The 16,946-nt window shown below is 39.1% G+C and overlaps 1 protein-coding gene across 2 annotated transcripts in view; it reads right to left on the bottom strand.

The window, feature by feature from the left end:
• Window positions 1–2,747: 2,747 nt before the first annotated feature.
• The window catches only part of ORC3 (origin recognition complex subunit 3), a 34,511-nt gene continuing 20,312 nt past the window's right edge, over window positions 2,748–16,946 (bottom strand). The window contains exons 14-20 of one of the 2 annotated variants that reach the window (XM_021545728.2): window positions 13,428–13,561; window positions 11,402–11,484; window positions 10,816–10,913; window positions 9,784–9,925; window positions 5,539–5,655; window positions 4,414–4,493; window positions 2,748–3,299 (exon numbers count right to left, since the gene is read on the bottom strand). In XM_021545728.2, the coding sequence (XP_021401403.2) occupies window positions 3,194–3,299; window positions 4,414–4,493; window positions 5,539–5,655; window positions 9,784–9,925; window positions 10,816–10,913; window positions 11,402–11,484; window positions 13,428–13,561 (760 nt within the window). In that variant the 3' untranslated portion in view covers window positions 2,748–3,193. Of the gene's footprint in view, window positions 3,300–4,413; window positions 4,494–5,538; window positions 5,656–9,783; window positions 9,926–10,815; window positions 10,914–11,401; window positions 11,488–13,427; window positions 13,562–16,946 lie in introns of both variants that reach the window. The other variant, XM_021545721.2, reaches the window with a different exon arrangement.

Here is a 16,946-nt window from a genome sequence, read left to right on the forward strand (position 1 = left end):
CTTCAGTAGGAAATGGCTGGCAGCTTGATGGCTGTTGAAGCTAGGGAAATAGGGGTACTGTGAGGAGCTGGCTGGTGCTTGAAAACCAACCTGCTTTGCAGAACCTTTTCAAAGGCTTTTGAGTCAAGGAGAAATGAGTACAGTTCAGTAACCACACAGTTCTTGGCACTATACTTTGAGGTGGCCACAGATAGAATATTTTTGCCATTTGTATGTAACTGCAGTCTTAGCCAAAAGCCAAATAAGCTGAGAACAGTTAACTGGAACTTAACCAAAGATCTTGGTTAACCTGTTTTTAAGATAGTGATGTAATTTTTCTTTCCAAGCAGATCTCCATTACTGTGTACTTGAAAAGCAGCAAGTACATCCTGCGTGTTGATTTTGGTGTCTAGATGTGAGAGCATATAACCATAAGATGATTCAGAAATTTTCAAGTTTGCAAAGGAAGGAGATGCAAGCAATCTTGTGTGCTGATGATTGAGATTTGCCTGTGTACTCTTTAACAGCATGACCAGCCACAGATTCTGCTTAAAAAACTGCTTTGTGAAAGCTCTCTTTGTTACCAAGTTGGGAATTGGGAAGGACTTAAGCTTACTGACTCCACAGTGGGGATAAAAAAATGGAGGCAGGTAAAGTATTAAAAGTTTATGCTCTTGTTAACCAGTGCTTGTGACTTTTGTATTGGAAGCCATTCTCAGTGATGAAATGGCTTTTACAGGCACCTGGGCTGTTCTTACAGTTTATTGCTGTTGTAGGGTTCAAGATAAAAAAAAATACAAAGTTGGTGTTTGAAACCAGTAGTGCAGTAGTGGAAAGAGGTGTCAAAGAACAGCATCTATAACAGTAGAGAAAAAGGGTTTGAAAAGTATTTTAATTGAGTGTTAATTTGCATTCAGGATCTGATTTTTAGCAGTAGTTCTGTTGAAAGATGTGGCTACCTAAGTTAATTCAAAGGTGGGGCTTTATACTAGAATTTCAGAACTACTACAGACATAAGCAGTTTGGGGGAGTTTTGTCCTGTTTTCTTTAAGTGAACATTGCAGACAGTGAAGATTTTCTGGAAGATCTGCATAACATGTTACTACTGTATAGACACTTTTAGAAACTAATTTTTAATTTTCTAGTTGAAATCTGTTTCAGCTAAGGTATGTGAGGGAGGTCTCAGCTGTTACTGATGTCAATTCCAGATTCAGTGATGTTAAGCTCTTTCCAGAAAAGTAGGACTGATTGCAAAGTCCAGCTTCTGAAGAAAGGTGAATTAAATTTATGACCAGTTTAGTTTGTTTTTTTTTAACTGTTCAACCTTCTTACCCTCTTTGCTGAAGAAAATGAAGCACCAAATACAGAATTAAAGCTTTGATCTGAGAAAACCATATGTAGCACAGCAAATGTGATTTTAACCATACAAATTTGTTATTAGATAAAGGGAAGAAACAGCCATTAATTATTAATTTTACTGTTTTAATGTCATGTTGCCTGCACATTTGGGGATTAAAGGCCACACACTGTTGAGGCTGGTTTCTGTTTATTTCTGAATGTTTTACCTTCTGGGGGTGTGAGTTACCTGGGGTGAGGTTAGTGGAGGGGGGTGGCAGGAGACAGCTACACAGCAAAACACTTGGCCTCCTGTCCTCTTGCACATCACAGAGACATTTGGTGCTGCTCCCTTTCATTTGTCAAGTGTGTTTATGAGATAAATGGGGTGAGGTTCAGGATAGGGGTGTTCAGCCTTTCCCTCTGCTGAAATGTCTTGCTTTCCTCTCTGCTGCTGGATAGCTGTCTGTACGTGCTACTGAACAGGTCCCTGAGCCTGCTCACCAGGGAAGAACAGGGAATTTTTACCTGTGTCTGGAAACTTGCAAGTGCTCCACTGTGATCCTAAGAATTCATGCTCTTGAGGATTCTGTCATTGTTTCCCAAGTTGCAAGTTCTGCCAGTAGAGTCTGATAAGCTCCTCCTCCTCCCGCTTCTGAACTGACTGGCAGCATTTAGAACCAGACCCCCACTTACACACAGCAGGATGTGTTGTTGTGACTGCAATTCCTGCAGCTGGAAAATACACTCAGAGAGGGTAGTAGTTGTGTATTTAAAACAAGCTTGATATCTCATATACATTCCTGGGGAAACAGCTGGCTAAGTTACTGGTTTTTGTAACAGGACTTCCCCTCTCCAGTACAGATCTGGTTTATGGAAGTGATTATGGAGGATTTAACAAAGCACAGCAGACACACTGCTCTGGAGGGAAATGCAGCTTTTCCCCTTCAGTTCCTAAGGTTTTTCCCATGCTTCAAGCACAGGTCACAGACACCAGTATAAACATGCTCCTTCCACAGAGTCATGGGACAAGGCTGGTCTAAGAAGTCTTTTTGAAGATCAATCATCAGATGAGCAGTGCTGGTACACACTCAGCCTACATTGCTTTTCACGCAGCTGGTTCCTTTGCCTGCATGCAGCACAAATCATTGGCAAAGAGGGAGGTTACAACATGTGCTTTAGGTGGGGATTTTCCTGCCTTCCAGACGAGTGCACAACTGCCATGTTCTCTGTCTGCTGACACAAGTTTTCCTACCAGAAGTCAGCTAATACCCATCAACTTCAACTAGAAAAACGAATTCAAATAGTTCAATTTTGCTCTTGCCAAAGGGCAAAGCTTTGCATCTTCACAATTATTCTCTCCTCTTCTCTTCCTCAAGGAGTTTTGAGGTAGTTAGGACCAGTTTGGAAGAACACACAGCAGAGGCTGAACGTGGAAGTTCACTGTCTTCTTTAGCATACTTGTTTTATTTATTTTTAAATCTGGTTCAAGGATCTAGGAGGCATTTTATAATAATGACTCAAATCCTATCAGCTTATAAGGATGTTAATAATACTGCTTCATTACTTTTGTGGCTGCGTGCTGTCCTTCTGACTTGCAAGCCTGAGTTGTATCAGCGGACTGTTTAAGTATCACACATCAAAGACTGAACAGGCACAACAATAAGGTATTTGGAACATGAGCATTAATACAGCAAAACATTACACAGAGATGAGCATTAAAAAACAACTTATTCAAGCTTGCCCAGGCACTCAGAATGTATCTCACAACATTCAACACCGCTGACTTTGACTCGGTATGCAAAGTTAGTGAGAACTAGTGTGGTGGGAACACAGCCCTTGCTCTGTTGGGAAGGTTTATTGGCACCTTGGTGGCACATTAACAGCCTCCCCATGTCAGCCTTGCCACGTGGTCAGTTTTCTGCTTGCTGGGCTTTATGAAGCCCAGGAGCTCCAGTTCAGAAACGGCTCGAATAAAGCGAGCGCTGGACATGTCAGTGAAGGAACCAAGTACACTTTTGATGACACAGATGACAGACACACTGTTCTCTTCTAGGAGGGCAAGACTTCTAAGGGTAAGCACAGATTACACAAAGTGTTGCACAATAAAATTGTTGGAAATAAGGGCAGAGCACAAGCTGCCTACAGAAACACAGATCTTCAATCAGATCAGTAGTTCTGCCACATGCATACAACATGACAGCAAAGGAAGAGTTTCTTATCCCACTGCTAAGAGAAGCTTAAAGCCTACAAACACCAATTTTGTAGTGTCTCAGAAGAATTTACACTTATATGTCCCGTGACAAAAAAAATGTATAGATAATTATAGAGATTTTTTCTGAAGTTTCATGGCACCACCTTCTCCTTTTTATTCACTCTACCTTTGTTGCTGCCTCCCTGACATACAGGTTTATATTCCCGAGTTAGAGAATTAAATTTATTGCGAGTGACAATTAACAGTGGAGCTTGTAAAAAATGAAGGGCCAGGAAAGCCAGGTACAGTATTAGAGCATATAATTATCCTTCCTTCAGTTAAGCCTATTTTTGTACAACTATTCATTCTTCTCTATGGCAGCATTACTGCTGTAGCCATGAGTTTTGGTTCAGATGCTCATCTATTAAATATTTTTTAGACTTCAGTTCAGGATCAGGACAAAGGAAGAAACAGAATGGGTGTCCTGTGCAAAGTTCTCAACTCCAAGGTACTGGAACATAATGAACTACTGCTTCTATTTCTCCATGTACTCTCTAGGTCACAGCCCTCCTCCCATCTGTTCCCCAGTAATGCTCTACCCCTATCCAGCAGCTATACCAACTCTCTGATAATTTAACCACAGTTTCAACTTGTTTTATGGACTTTTGGTTCTGTTTCAGACCCAAACACCTCCTGCACATAAAAGCTGCTCTTTTACCTCACCACTCCCAGCCCAACTATTTCAACTGATCTACTTCCTAGACATTTTCAATATATTAAAGCTGTTTAAAGTAATTTTTCTGAAACTAGTTAATCAGTGTACATGAAACTGTATTTTAAAACCCATGGTTCATAAATTCTGTAAGCTTTTCCATGTCAAGCTTGAGAAAAATGAGAAAGGATACTGGATAACATCATCCACCTGGTCTGAGGAAGCTGCATCTGCATTTGGTTCCTCAGCTGCCATCACCACAGTTGAGAAAGCCTAGAAAGGGAAAAGCAGCACAGATTTATTCTAGTTCATAAACAGACAGATCTGCATATAAAATAGTGACCTCTGAGCTGAAGGCTCACTCATGGAATAAGATCTTGGAAGAAGAACTCTTAAGTGTGTCAGTTCAGCAGCAATCAAAAAGCGAGCAAAGTTACGTATTACCATGGCAGGAATAAAGAAAGCAAGACATCACTCTGAACTCTGCTGCTTGCAGTTTAAATCTCAAATGGTTCTGGGTCCTGACCCATTCTCAGATAAACTACAGAACTGAAAAAATACTCTCAAAGTGAGACTGCTTAAATATTCTGGGGAAATGATAGGCTGTGAATAAATCTATAAAACTGAGGAACAGCAAGATGCTGGGTAGGATTATACAATAAACAACCAGGGCAGCAGCAAACAAAACACACTTGGAAGAAGTAAAAGGAGTATCCCCTAAACTGCAGGTGGTTAAGCTACAGTTTCTTTCAGAGGATGCTGTGGTTGCTGAAATATACTGGTAATGACATCCAGATAGGTTTATGAAATACAGAGGAAGCACTCAAGTTTAGGAAACCTTAGAACTAAAATGTGATTGTTAGCCAGGGAGACTATATCATGTTCATTCTCTTGCTATATTCTCCCTGCTTTTGGCTACAGTATGAGATAGGTTATCAAGCTAGAAGGACCCAGACTTTTCCCTGGCACAAACATTCTCTCCAAGAGTCCCACCTGCCTGTTTCCATAAAAATGTCACAGAATACTTAAAGATGAAAAAAGAAAGGCAATTTTGTTAAGCATAAAGTCTCATCTATGCCAAGCACAAAAAAGAAGCAGAAGCAAAATAGTTTCATCACAGACTAACAGGGCTGGAAATAAATGATTCACAATAGAGAAAGACTTATTTGAGTTGCTGTGGGTTCTTGTAGTCTTATGGACCAAGGTATCAATGATTTAAACTGTCAAAAGGGGCACTAAAGAAAAGCAGACATGCAGAAAAAGATAAATCAGAATACTGAAATTCGCAGGTGAAGGTACTGTTAGCATCATCACATACCTCTAACCAATCAGCGAGATTAATCAATCTGCCGCATTCCAAATGAAGCTTATACACTATGCATATGTCAGGGGCTTTATTAGAAATGCCTCCTCCATCACATTTCAAAGCTTGATTCTGATGAAAAAAAATTGAAGGCAGTAACTTTGATCAGTGTCTAATCTTGAATAATTCCAAGGGCTAGATAAAACATTATTTCAGGTAATTCAGATAGTAGGTATTTTAAGCAAATATTTACTGTTTGTGTGCTTAATGGTTAAGTTGATGGTACAAAGAAAAAACTACAAAAAAAAAAAAAAACAAGTAGGAAAATGAGAAGCATTCTATTTAAAAAAACCAACAAACCCTCCCCCCCCAGCTACTTCAATTTTGGTGTTCCTTCTGTAACACTTATGCAGTATCTACTGCAATGAGTGATTATCTTGATTATCTTTTTATGCAATGTTTTTGCTAGATCTATTTATATATGAGAAATACTCTGTTTTATGGAGTCAGAAGAAACTAGTCATGATTTGCCATGTAGAAAATATGAAAGTATAATTCTCCCTCCAGCCCTCTTGACAGGAAGAGGAAGATTTACTATAGTTCTGTCATATGTACTAAAAATAATTACTTCTTTCGTCTCAGAGTTTTACCTTTGAAATGTAACAATCATTTATTTCTGTCTTGAAACTCAGCATCTGTAAAGCAAAAGTCTAATTTCTAACAAAGTATACTATGTTTCAGGAAATTCGTGGAATCATTAAGGTTAGAAAAGCCCTTAAAGATCATGTGAGTCCAGTGATTAACCCAGCACTGCCAAGGTCATCATTAAACTGTGTTCTTTACTGCCACATCTACATGTCTTTTAAATCTCTCCAGGGGTGGTGAGCCCACAACTCCCCTGGGCAGCCTGTTCCAATGCTGCTTTTTTCCAGGAAGAAATTTTTCCAAATATCCAAACTAAACCTCCTTTGGTGCAACTTGAGGCCATTTTCTCTTGTCCTGTTGCAAATTCCCTGGGAGAAGAGGCTGACTCCCACCTGGCTACAACCTCCGTCCGTTTAGACAGTTGTAGAGAGTGATAAGGTCCCTCCTGAGCCTCCTTTTCTCCAGGCTGAACAATCCCAGCTCCCTCAGCTGCTCCTCACAGGACCTTTCACCAGCTTTGTTGTCCTTCTCTGGACTTGCTTCAGCACCTCAATGTCCTTTTTAAAGTGAGGGGCCAGGACTGGACACAAACTCAAGATGCAGCCTCACAAGTGCTGAGTACAGGGGCACAATCAGTGCCCTGCTCCTGCTGGCCACACCATTGCTGATCCAGGACCTTGTGCCATTGGCCTTCTTGACCACCTGAGCACAACTGGCTCATGTTCAGCCACTGTCAACCAGCACCCCCAGGCCCTTTTCTGCTGGGCAGCTTCCCAGCCTCTTGGATTCAAGGTCATCAGCACTGAACCATTTATTTGGGAAGTTGAAAAGCCACTCAAGCCGGAGGCAGAAAGTCTCTGTACAGCTGCAGAAATTTACAGCATTTCATTTCAGTTTCATATATACTCTAAGAAGTCAGCTGTCTTAACATGAAAACAACCACTGATCATTCCTTTCAGGTCATAGAAGTTTGTTCTAAAACACTTTCATATGCTAGTAAAATATACAAGCAACTTTAGGGAAGTTATAAAGCTGTAGCAATGACAGATACCTTCAAAAGAAAAATACTTTTCAAGACAGGAAATAAGGCTAGGCAAAAAAATATAACTTTGCTCAAGAATCTGTCGTTTACCCATAGATCTCAATTCCTGCAATTTTTGAGACTCAGTTCCAGTTTGGACTTTGTCACTTATGAGACATTTCACAATTTCCAGGACACCTAGCAATTTTCAAGTTTATTTACTCTCCTCTTCAAGGAACACAAAAGCTATAGACCTCAGGTTAGTATCTGCAAGTTCATTACAAGACGGCTTCCAGAAAAATATGGCTGAAACCTCAGTGTTACAATTCTGACATTGCTTATCAGGAACTCAGGAGTATTATGGTACACTTCTGTAACTCAGGAGTGTACCACAATAGTTTCCAATACTCCTGTGTTAGTATCTGGCACACATGAGGTTACACTTCTGGCTGATCTAGATCTAGTGACTCACCACTGTCCAAGAGGACAACACTACACCCTTCTCTTTTCCCCTCTCCTACAGCACCCAGCTCTGTGGTTTTCTACTACTCATCCATGTGCCAACCTGGATTGTGCAGAACCCTCTGCACTGCTTTTCTAATTTTAAGGTCAGGACAGTTATCACAACCAAGAGCAACTGCACACCCCTGGAACAGGCGCAGCACAGAGAGATCCCAGCCTCCCTTGTGGTAACTGGGCCAAGCCTCTGCAGTGCAGCCGGAGGGAGCTGCAGCTGCCAGCGGGGAAACCTCGGCTCTGAGGCTGCAGCACATCTGTGGTTCCGAGAGGAAATAACCTGGCTGGCAAGCAGGAAGCTGCTCTACAACAAGCAGCCAGTTGTGAATCCATCTGTACAGCACAGAGGTGCTGCTCCCAAAAGAAGGAAACAGGAGTGGGAGCAACCCAGAACAAAGCTGATGAGGAACTGCTCTTGCCTGACCCTGCCCCAAGGCTAGACAGAGGACACAGCATACCTTGCTCTGGAATCAATGCTGTTATCCCAAGGACTAAATCCTCTTTCCCTCATATGGAAGTTGGTATCCCAAGTTTAAATTTGTTAAATTTTCCAGGGATCAGTGAAACCAGAATTACACTGGGTTTGGTGCAGTTGTTTTGGGGTTCTCTTCTCCCCCCAGCTGATAAACATGCCCCTTGGTTCACACTTTGCTAAATAACTAGCTGAACTCCTGTAAGCAGTGCATCACATTAATCTTTCACTGGTACTCTACTGGAGCACTTTTCTGTCCTGGCCTTCTGGAATAAACAGATCTGGAGAACTCTGCTCTGGTCATGGTGCAGAAAAACACAAACCATGCAGAAGTCATAAAGTATTTTACTCACATGAATTAAAATGCTAAGCAAGGTACTCAGCCAATACTGCTACTGTTAGAAGCTATGCCAAAACTTCACAATCTTCTCAGAAAACATTGGAAATATGTTAAAGCATGTCCAAGTACAAAGTACAAGATGACAGAGGGCTTTAAATCTTGTCAACTCAAAGAGAATAGAATACTTATTTAAGACATCAGTAGTTAAAGATTTTCTTGGCTATCTTAGTCTGTATATTTACAGGTTTTCTAAAAATATCAACTACTGAGGTTCATATTAGTTTTCTTTAATGGTAATTTGCTAACTACTGTTCTCATAAATAAGCTCTGTAAATGGTTTTAGTAATAACTCCTTCACACAGCAAAACTGATAACCCCCATTCAAATCGAGGACAGTGCCAACAAACCCAATACAAATCAGGCTGTAGATTTCAAAGGCTGATCTTTATCAGCCTTTGCAGTTCCTGGTAAGTGTTAGCTTTGATTCAAGTAGTGCATTACTCAGCTACAGCTACAACCAATACTTTCTTCAAAATTACAGTCAGTTTTTTAAAGAAAAATGTTAGGTAGTAAGAACAACTTCAAGTATCTTCTATTATCAAATAAAAAGAAACCTATGATCACTGCTTTTCCAAATCCTAATCTATTTCTTTCTTTTGGTTATCCTTTCAGTTTGAAAGAAGTGGACAACAGTTTGCTTTTCTCTTCTAGAAAAGGGCAGGGTTAGGCTGATCCTTTTCTTCGACTCAGAAAACACAGGATATCAATGCACAAGCATTAAAATATTATTACAGAGGAAAACAAAGGACTTGGTTAAATACACCATATTTATGCTATTTTAATATTATGACTCTACCTGATCAGCCTTTACCTTACAGCTAATCTACAAAGTGAGGACTGAGCACCAGCCCTATTAGGAAAGTCTCTGGAAAGAGTAACAGACACTTTATGTTTCCCTGTGGATAGTCATCCTAATTGTAGGGAGGACAAAATTAGTTTTCTGCTACATCTACAGAAGAAAGAAAATACCATGGCTAGAACATGCTCTGAAAAATGGGTTCCTCCTACAGAACTCTTTCCAGAATTACATTTGCCAGACAGATTCCCCAGCTTCTTGAACAAAGTCCCCAGTTGCTTATCAGCACTTGCTAGTTCTCTGCAAAACAGCTGAATATGTGCCAAGCTTCATGAAACAGCAAAACTCAGCCTTGTACACCACGCTCCCGCAGCCTTCCAGAACTAGCCCAGCAGCCCCTTGCTTCTTACCTTCAGGTACCAGTGGGGGTTGTTTAAAGCTGTGTGCAGCGCAGTCCTGGGGGCAGCATTCAAGTGCCCTCGGAGAACAGCGGCTGCATTGAAATACACAATCTCATGCAGGGTCCTGTTGTCTGCAGGTACAAGGTATCTTCTGGAAAAATATGAGGTAATGGGGGGTGTGGGGGAGACACATGCTTTAGCTGAAGGGAAACAACACAAGTCTACTGCTGTCAGACTATAAAAACGCATGTTTCCCATCCAGTACTGAAAAATCTCTGAAAAACAAGATGAACAGCACTGAAATAAAATTTTAAGCAGAGAAATCTGTTATCATCAACTCTATATCTAATGTATTTAGCATAGAACTCTAGCTGAGACACTGACAAATTCAAAAATAAGGGCAGTGCTAACCCAGTCAAGTACTCCACAGATCTTACTTATCCATCTCAAGCTCTCACCAAGTGTCTCTGCGCATCTTGGTCTCCCTAGCTGAAGCTTTTTGCTTGGCAGTGATACTTCTGTTAGCTTCTCTGCCTCCCCCCCACCCTCTATAATTAACAAATGCCTTCATCTCTTCCCCCACCACAACAAGCCTTTCACATTTTGCACTGCAGAGCTGTCTCCAAAACTGCATCTGCTATGGCTTGCTCATCAAAACAGTTCTCAAAATGGACAGGATATCACACTTGACATCTGTACAGTTTCATAAGAAGAACAGATCAGCAAAGATTAGGGTAAAGACTGTTGACTTTGTTTTGCCACTTAGACCCACTCCTCCATCAACACTGTCTCTGTAGCCAAAGTAGGTTGGTCCATTCGTATTCTAATTATTTCAACTGATCTACTGGAGAAGAGGTGTGGTTTGTGTGGTTTTGTTGTTTTTTAGTTATTATTTTTAGAGCCCTCAAAGAAAGAATAGGAAGGGAAAAAAAATGTGCCACAGGGACTGAAACACAATTTTGACAAGATTAACATGTTAGTAAAATTTCATTTGCAACTTATGGTGCAAACTAATGCAGGAATATAAACAGGAAGGCTCACCTTACAAGACTGTCTATATAGTCAACAACTTCAAAACGAAGCATTTCAAACTTTGTCAGTTTCTTAGACCTCCTTGATTCCTTCAACTCCAGCAAAGTCTTTAAAAAAAAATGATGCACAAGACTACATGGGAGGCAGTTACTCTCTGGAGAACACAATCTATGTGTTTAACATGTATAATTATTTTTGCTGGCATGTTCTCGCTGATAATGTCTGAAATGTAATCAGTTATTTTTATTTAGGCCAGTTATTTTTATTTAAGCCAATGTATTCAGTTCTCAAACCCATAGGAGTCTGAGAAATTCAAAGAAATATGTTAGGCAGAATGTCTAAATTACAAGTTAAATAAAAAGAAAACATCTAATTTGCATTTAAAAATCCTGGTTTATGATAGATTATTTTCTGTAATTTTCTATGTGTCAGGAAGGCCTGAAATACATAGTTGGCACTTATTCATTCATTTTTAAGATGAAACGCTCACACACAACCCTTTACTCAGAGCTCCAGCAAGCTGGGAAGAACTAACCATGAACATTTTAAAACATTAATTTAAGCAATCAGTCAGTAAAACTTAGGTAGGCCTAACCTTCTGAAGGTGATAAAGGTCTGTCTTCTTCTGGAGCTCCTTTTGTGGTGATACAGACACATCTCGTTCTTGGGAAGTTTCTGCTACTAGAACAAAAGTAATGTTTGATATGTGGGGTAGACTTTTCCTACATAACCCTCCTAACCCAAGCAATCTTCAAAGTACTCAGTAGTTCCCTGTTAACATAGGCAACCACAGGCAGCTTTTGGGTCTTGCACCTTGTAGAAGATTGTTAAAAAGTCTGCAGTGCAGCTTAGCCAACAGTGATTAAGTAACAATTCAGCCCTGAGCAAAGGCCCAAGGCACAAGCCTTGCACATCACTTTAATTCTGTTTAGGTCATCCTAAGTCATATTCTCAACACTTGTTAATTTGACAGTTTAGGACTAGGTACTACTGATGCTTTTGGAATATTTCTAAAAAAGCCACATGCTGCATTTTTTTCCCTTCTCATGTGCAGAAAAATAATGAGTAAGAAATGAGTTCTCCCTACCCACTGCAGAAACTGCAACCAGAGCAGCAAACAAAAGCATGTAAGATACTACATTGCCCAGTTTTATTCTCACTTTAATTTATAAGAAAATTTCATCTTCATGGACATGTAGTTCGGTGATCAATTGCACCAATTATTAGTAATTTTTAGGTAAAAACAAAGAAGCAAAACAGACATCTGAGAATCTTCACTAAAGATCAACACCATCACATAAATGTAAAGTAAAAAGTTATCTAACTCAGCAATTTAATAATGTACAGTTTATCTTTAACTTCCCCTTCTCACTTTTCCTTTGAAGCCTAAATTAAATCCACTTTGAAAACTAAGATTGTTGATGGATTCAGTAGATGTTCACTATTTTAAACCCATCTTCAAACCCCAAGTATAAATAAATACTGTCTTTTTTGCTTTGTAGTTCTGCAAGTTCTGAATCCCCAGAGTTGTTGTTCCTTATTTATTTTCTCAAGGTAAGAATCCAACTACTTAAAAGCCTTTAGCTTTAATTATTTTTTTTCCAAACTAGACAAACCTTTGGTTTTCCATTATAGTTCAGATTCCTGAGTGCTGGTACCAGCAGTGACATACACAGCTTTTTCAAAGTGATGACCTATTTTCTCTACCACAGCTCTGTTTTTACTACAACTATTAAAAAATACATGGTACAGACAAGAGTTGATTCTTTTGGACAACCCCAGTTAACCCTACAGTGTAATGTAACTACTTTAACTAATATTGACTGCATTTGGGGGTTGTTGCCTACTTGTCCAAATGCTGTACAGCAACCACACTATTAACGAGTTCATTAATATGTATAAAACAGACCAGATGATAACCAATTAATCTTTAAATGCCAATCTTTGTGGAGTGCTTCTCCATAATCCAGGGAAAGCAACAACATTTCTATTCCAGAAGAATGCTGGAACACATCAGACTTGTGTTTAAGAAAAAATGCACAATTTCGGTTAACCTGCCTCAGAAAGACAGAATGCTGCTACCCATTTGCCTTGTTAAAATTTGAAATATGTCCTGTACCATGAACAATCAAATCTGGGGGTTTGACAAGTCACAGCCTGTCAGCAGAGCTGACAACTGGCACTTGGGGTCCTAGCTCTGAACATGCAGAGGAAGGAACCTTATGCCATGGTATATAACCCATTTGGGTTATATACCATGTCATAAGGAAGTCTGCTGCTATTTATCTTTAAAAACAGTTTGTTTTTAGCAACTGCAACATCTGCTAAAATGCTCAAAATACATGTATGAGAGATTTAGGGGGTAATGTCTGCTGATCTGTCCAATTTCTTATCTTATGTCACTCTTCCGTATTATAAAAAACACGAACCACATACCAGTAGAGAATATAAACATTTCCTAAATTTGTGCATGTATTAAAAAAAAAATCCTGCAAATATGATGATTTAATATGATGATAGGTTATCTCAGGGAAAATGGTCTGATTACTCATTGGTCAGCTTTTATATAATAGAGAGCTTTTACATAATCTGTAATAGAATACATGATGGCACACACCCACCTTCTAGATTCTGAAACTGAGTCAAGAACTCCTTCAACTTTTCTATTGCCCTATCAAACTCCTTTCCAGAAGATGCTACCAAAATTTCCACACATTGTTGGAGCATGGTTACCAAATCAGTCTTATTCAGCATCCTAAAAGACACAATTGTTGGCTGAAGTTGAAATGCAGAATGATGAAATAGTTTTCAATATTCTTAGTTGAAAAAAGTTTAAAAAAAACCCCAAAAAATCCTTTTAAAAGAAAAAATCTCCAGGACTGCAAGCATTCAGTCTTGCATCAATTTTTTTTCCTGCTGTCATTAGTAGAAAGTAACAAGCCAATTAGTTTTGGTGATGATGTCCTTCATATTTTTCTGAAGAACAGTAGTTTTCCTGATTATCTAAAGACACTTGCTGGACACAGGAGTTCCAATTTTTGAAACTGTGAGTCAGACATCAAAACAAAATAAAAAAAAACCCAACACTCAAAACCCAATCATGGTACAGTTCAGAACTCATTCCCAAAAACAGTACATGAAATGGTAAAAAAAAACAAACAAAAAAACACAATGTAAACACATCCACAAAATTAATCTCTGTGACTCAGAATGACTCTCAGACGAAATCTGTATGCTTTTTTCTGTATTTAATTGCTGTAAATCTACCCATCACTAGAATCTCAGAACCATTCCAGTTGGAAGTGATCTCTTGGAGACCTAGTCCAATGTCCAGCTCTGCATTTACTTACTATTTAGTTCTTAGGGCCTCTCTCAAATGTCACTGAGCAGTTCCCAGTCTCAATATCTTAATTTAAAAGATATCAAAGCAATGATCGTGGTCAGTGTCTCAAGCAGTGGGTTTCCATATCAACTACCTAAAAAGTGACTAAGAAATTTAAGGAAGATTTCAAAAGACATGGGGAAGCTCTTTGGATATCTAGTGGGACAATTGCAATTTGAGTTCTAGTTTCTAACTGGCAATGGATACTAAATGCTTAAAAAGGTTACAATTTAAAACTTCAGTTTATCTGCTTCAGGGTTACAGATTTTTGCAAGTCAGGTATTGCCTGACAAGATGCACTTGTTTTGTACAGAAAAGCATCAGAACAGAAAGTGTGACCCTGACCACACAAAACATTTTGAAACTATCTTGTATTATAATGGGTAAACAAGATAGCCTTGTTCCAGGCCAGACAAAACACTACAGTTAAACACACCCAATATGGAGAGAAGGTAAGTAGATCTGGAGATCTGCAAATGGGAATGAGCAAATTTATTTTTCTAGTATTATTCAAAAGGAAACTGCAAGTTCTAGAAAAATTTATTTACAACAACGGGATTACAGTGCCCAAAGAAACGGCAAGAAGGCAGTTATCACATATGAAAAAACAGTTAAGGATCCTTAGCAACCTTTTTACAGATTACTGTAAAGTATGCCGGGGTTGATTTTAATTTGGTGAGGAGTCAGGTTTAAAGCAGGAAGGAAGATCTCAGATTACCAAAAGGCAGTAAATAAATCTAACTCTGATTATTCAGGCAAGCTATTCAAGAGAAGAAAAGAAGCTAAAATGAAGAGTTTCCACACAAATTCCTGAATGCTGAAGAGGGAAATCACCTGAAGGAGCGATATCATGTTGGTCAGCACCGGTCACAGGACAGGACTGTGATAAACAACGTGTGATGAAAAGCCATCCATAACTAGCAGACAAAAACCAGAGTACAATATTTAGACAGAAGACAATAGGGCAGACAGTCCTTGAAGTTTTGCCACTCAAAAGGTTGATGAGATGTCCCAGCCAGTTAGTTCCACATAATCAATCGAGTGAGATGCTCTCCAATTTTCTTGATCTCTCTCTTATGATGGAATTAATGCAAAATGAACTAAAGTTCACACATTCTCTGTTGCCCTATGGCATCTTTTAGACTCTGGAAAACTCAGGTAAGAGTAACTACTGTCTAGATTACTCAAATTAGATTAACTGAAACACCATCTTTGAGAAGAGCACTTCTAGCAAAGGCATGAAAGCCTGTCCAGGGAAAGGCTGAAGTAGAGAAGCCAATCACAAAAGAAACACAATTCAGAAACTTAAAACCTTACATTCAAACATAATTCATGAAAGGCAAAAGAGGTATTTTGTTAGAAAATGAGACTTAAGTTGATCTAAAGCTTCTCTATTTTTTACTTTCTAAATACAAGGAAAAAAAATATGGATTCCAGAAAAACACTGAAAAGAAGTAAGAGATGGGGAAGTGTAAACATAAAGCTATCAACAGGTGATGTGATTCCTAAGAAGGCAGAGATATTAAGGAACAATGAGTAACTTTTAAACCTGAACAAAACGTGGAAAAAAAGATTGTGAGTAGAAGGGGAAAGACCACATTTTATCATTTTCTTCTGAAAGATAATAGCAAGATTCTATATAGAAAAAGAAGAGACAAGAGGAATTATTTGTAAAAAGGCAAACAGAACTTAAAAGCTGAAAAACGACAGAATTTCTGAATTAAAAAAAAAAAATCATAGAATCACCATCTATGAAAGCAGCAACCATGATCACTGTATTTCTATCTGAGGCTCCCACAGTGGGAGCCAGGACAGAACAACAGCAGGGAGATGAACAGATAAAAATAAAAGGGGAGCAAGCCAGAATCTGATGGCAGCACCAACTTTGAGATAGGAGAAGAGAGAGATTAATTCAGAGAGGATTAAAGCAAATTAAACAAAGGAGAAGAAAAATAAGAAGGGAAAAAAGGCCAAGAGTTATTAAGAGATTACAGACAGACAGTGGAGAAAGCAGAATGACATTTGTGGGCAAGAGCTGAGAGGTGACTGAGTAGTATCAAGATTCAGAAGAATCAGAGAAGGAGCACAAAGGAAAGACTGCAGAAATGACAACTCAAGCATGTAATCCTTTCAAAGGGATAAGGGTAAAGAACAGACAAAAGTGGCTATGTGCAAGAACCACTCAGCATGGCAAAGGTACAGTTTGAAGAGTGTGTTTCCTTGTGTGTGTGTGTGTATCAGCCCAGAAAGCTACCCTCCATCCACCACTGGTATGTTTTTTCTGTGCAGTTTTACTGCCAGACACATCAAACCTGAGCAGCTCAGGGGGTCTGGGAGAGGCAGTCACAGTTATGGCATTGTGTGACAAAGCCAAGGGATTGTTTGAATGAGTGCAGCTATCAGGAGACAGACACTGCCACATGTCTGTTGAAAGCACATTTAGAAGTCTTAGCTACAACACTGCAAAAGTTTTTCTATCAAGAAGACTGGCTTTGACAACTTTGGCATTTTAAACACTGACAGACAACACAAGTACAGCCTCTCCTGAAGTCCTACGCTCACAGTATCAGAAAAAATTAACTCAGTCCCTGTAAAAACTGTTAAGGCAAATTAGGAAGAGAAGGAAAGCAGTAAAATAAAAAAGAAAGGCCTTAGCTACTATTCATTTGGAAGAGATCCTAATTTTCACAACAGATTAAAATTCAAGACCAATCATTTGATTGATAATATCTACCACAATCATACTTTAAAAGACAAA

Source organism: Lonchura striata, chromosome 3, assembly GCF_046129695.1.
Source record: "Lonchura striata isolate bLonStr1 chromosome 3, bLonStr1.mat, whole genome shotgun sequence".
Classification (NCBI taxonomy): Eukaryota; Metazoa; Chordata; class Aves; order Passeriformes; family Estrildidae; genus Lonchura; species Lonchura striata.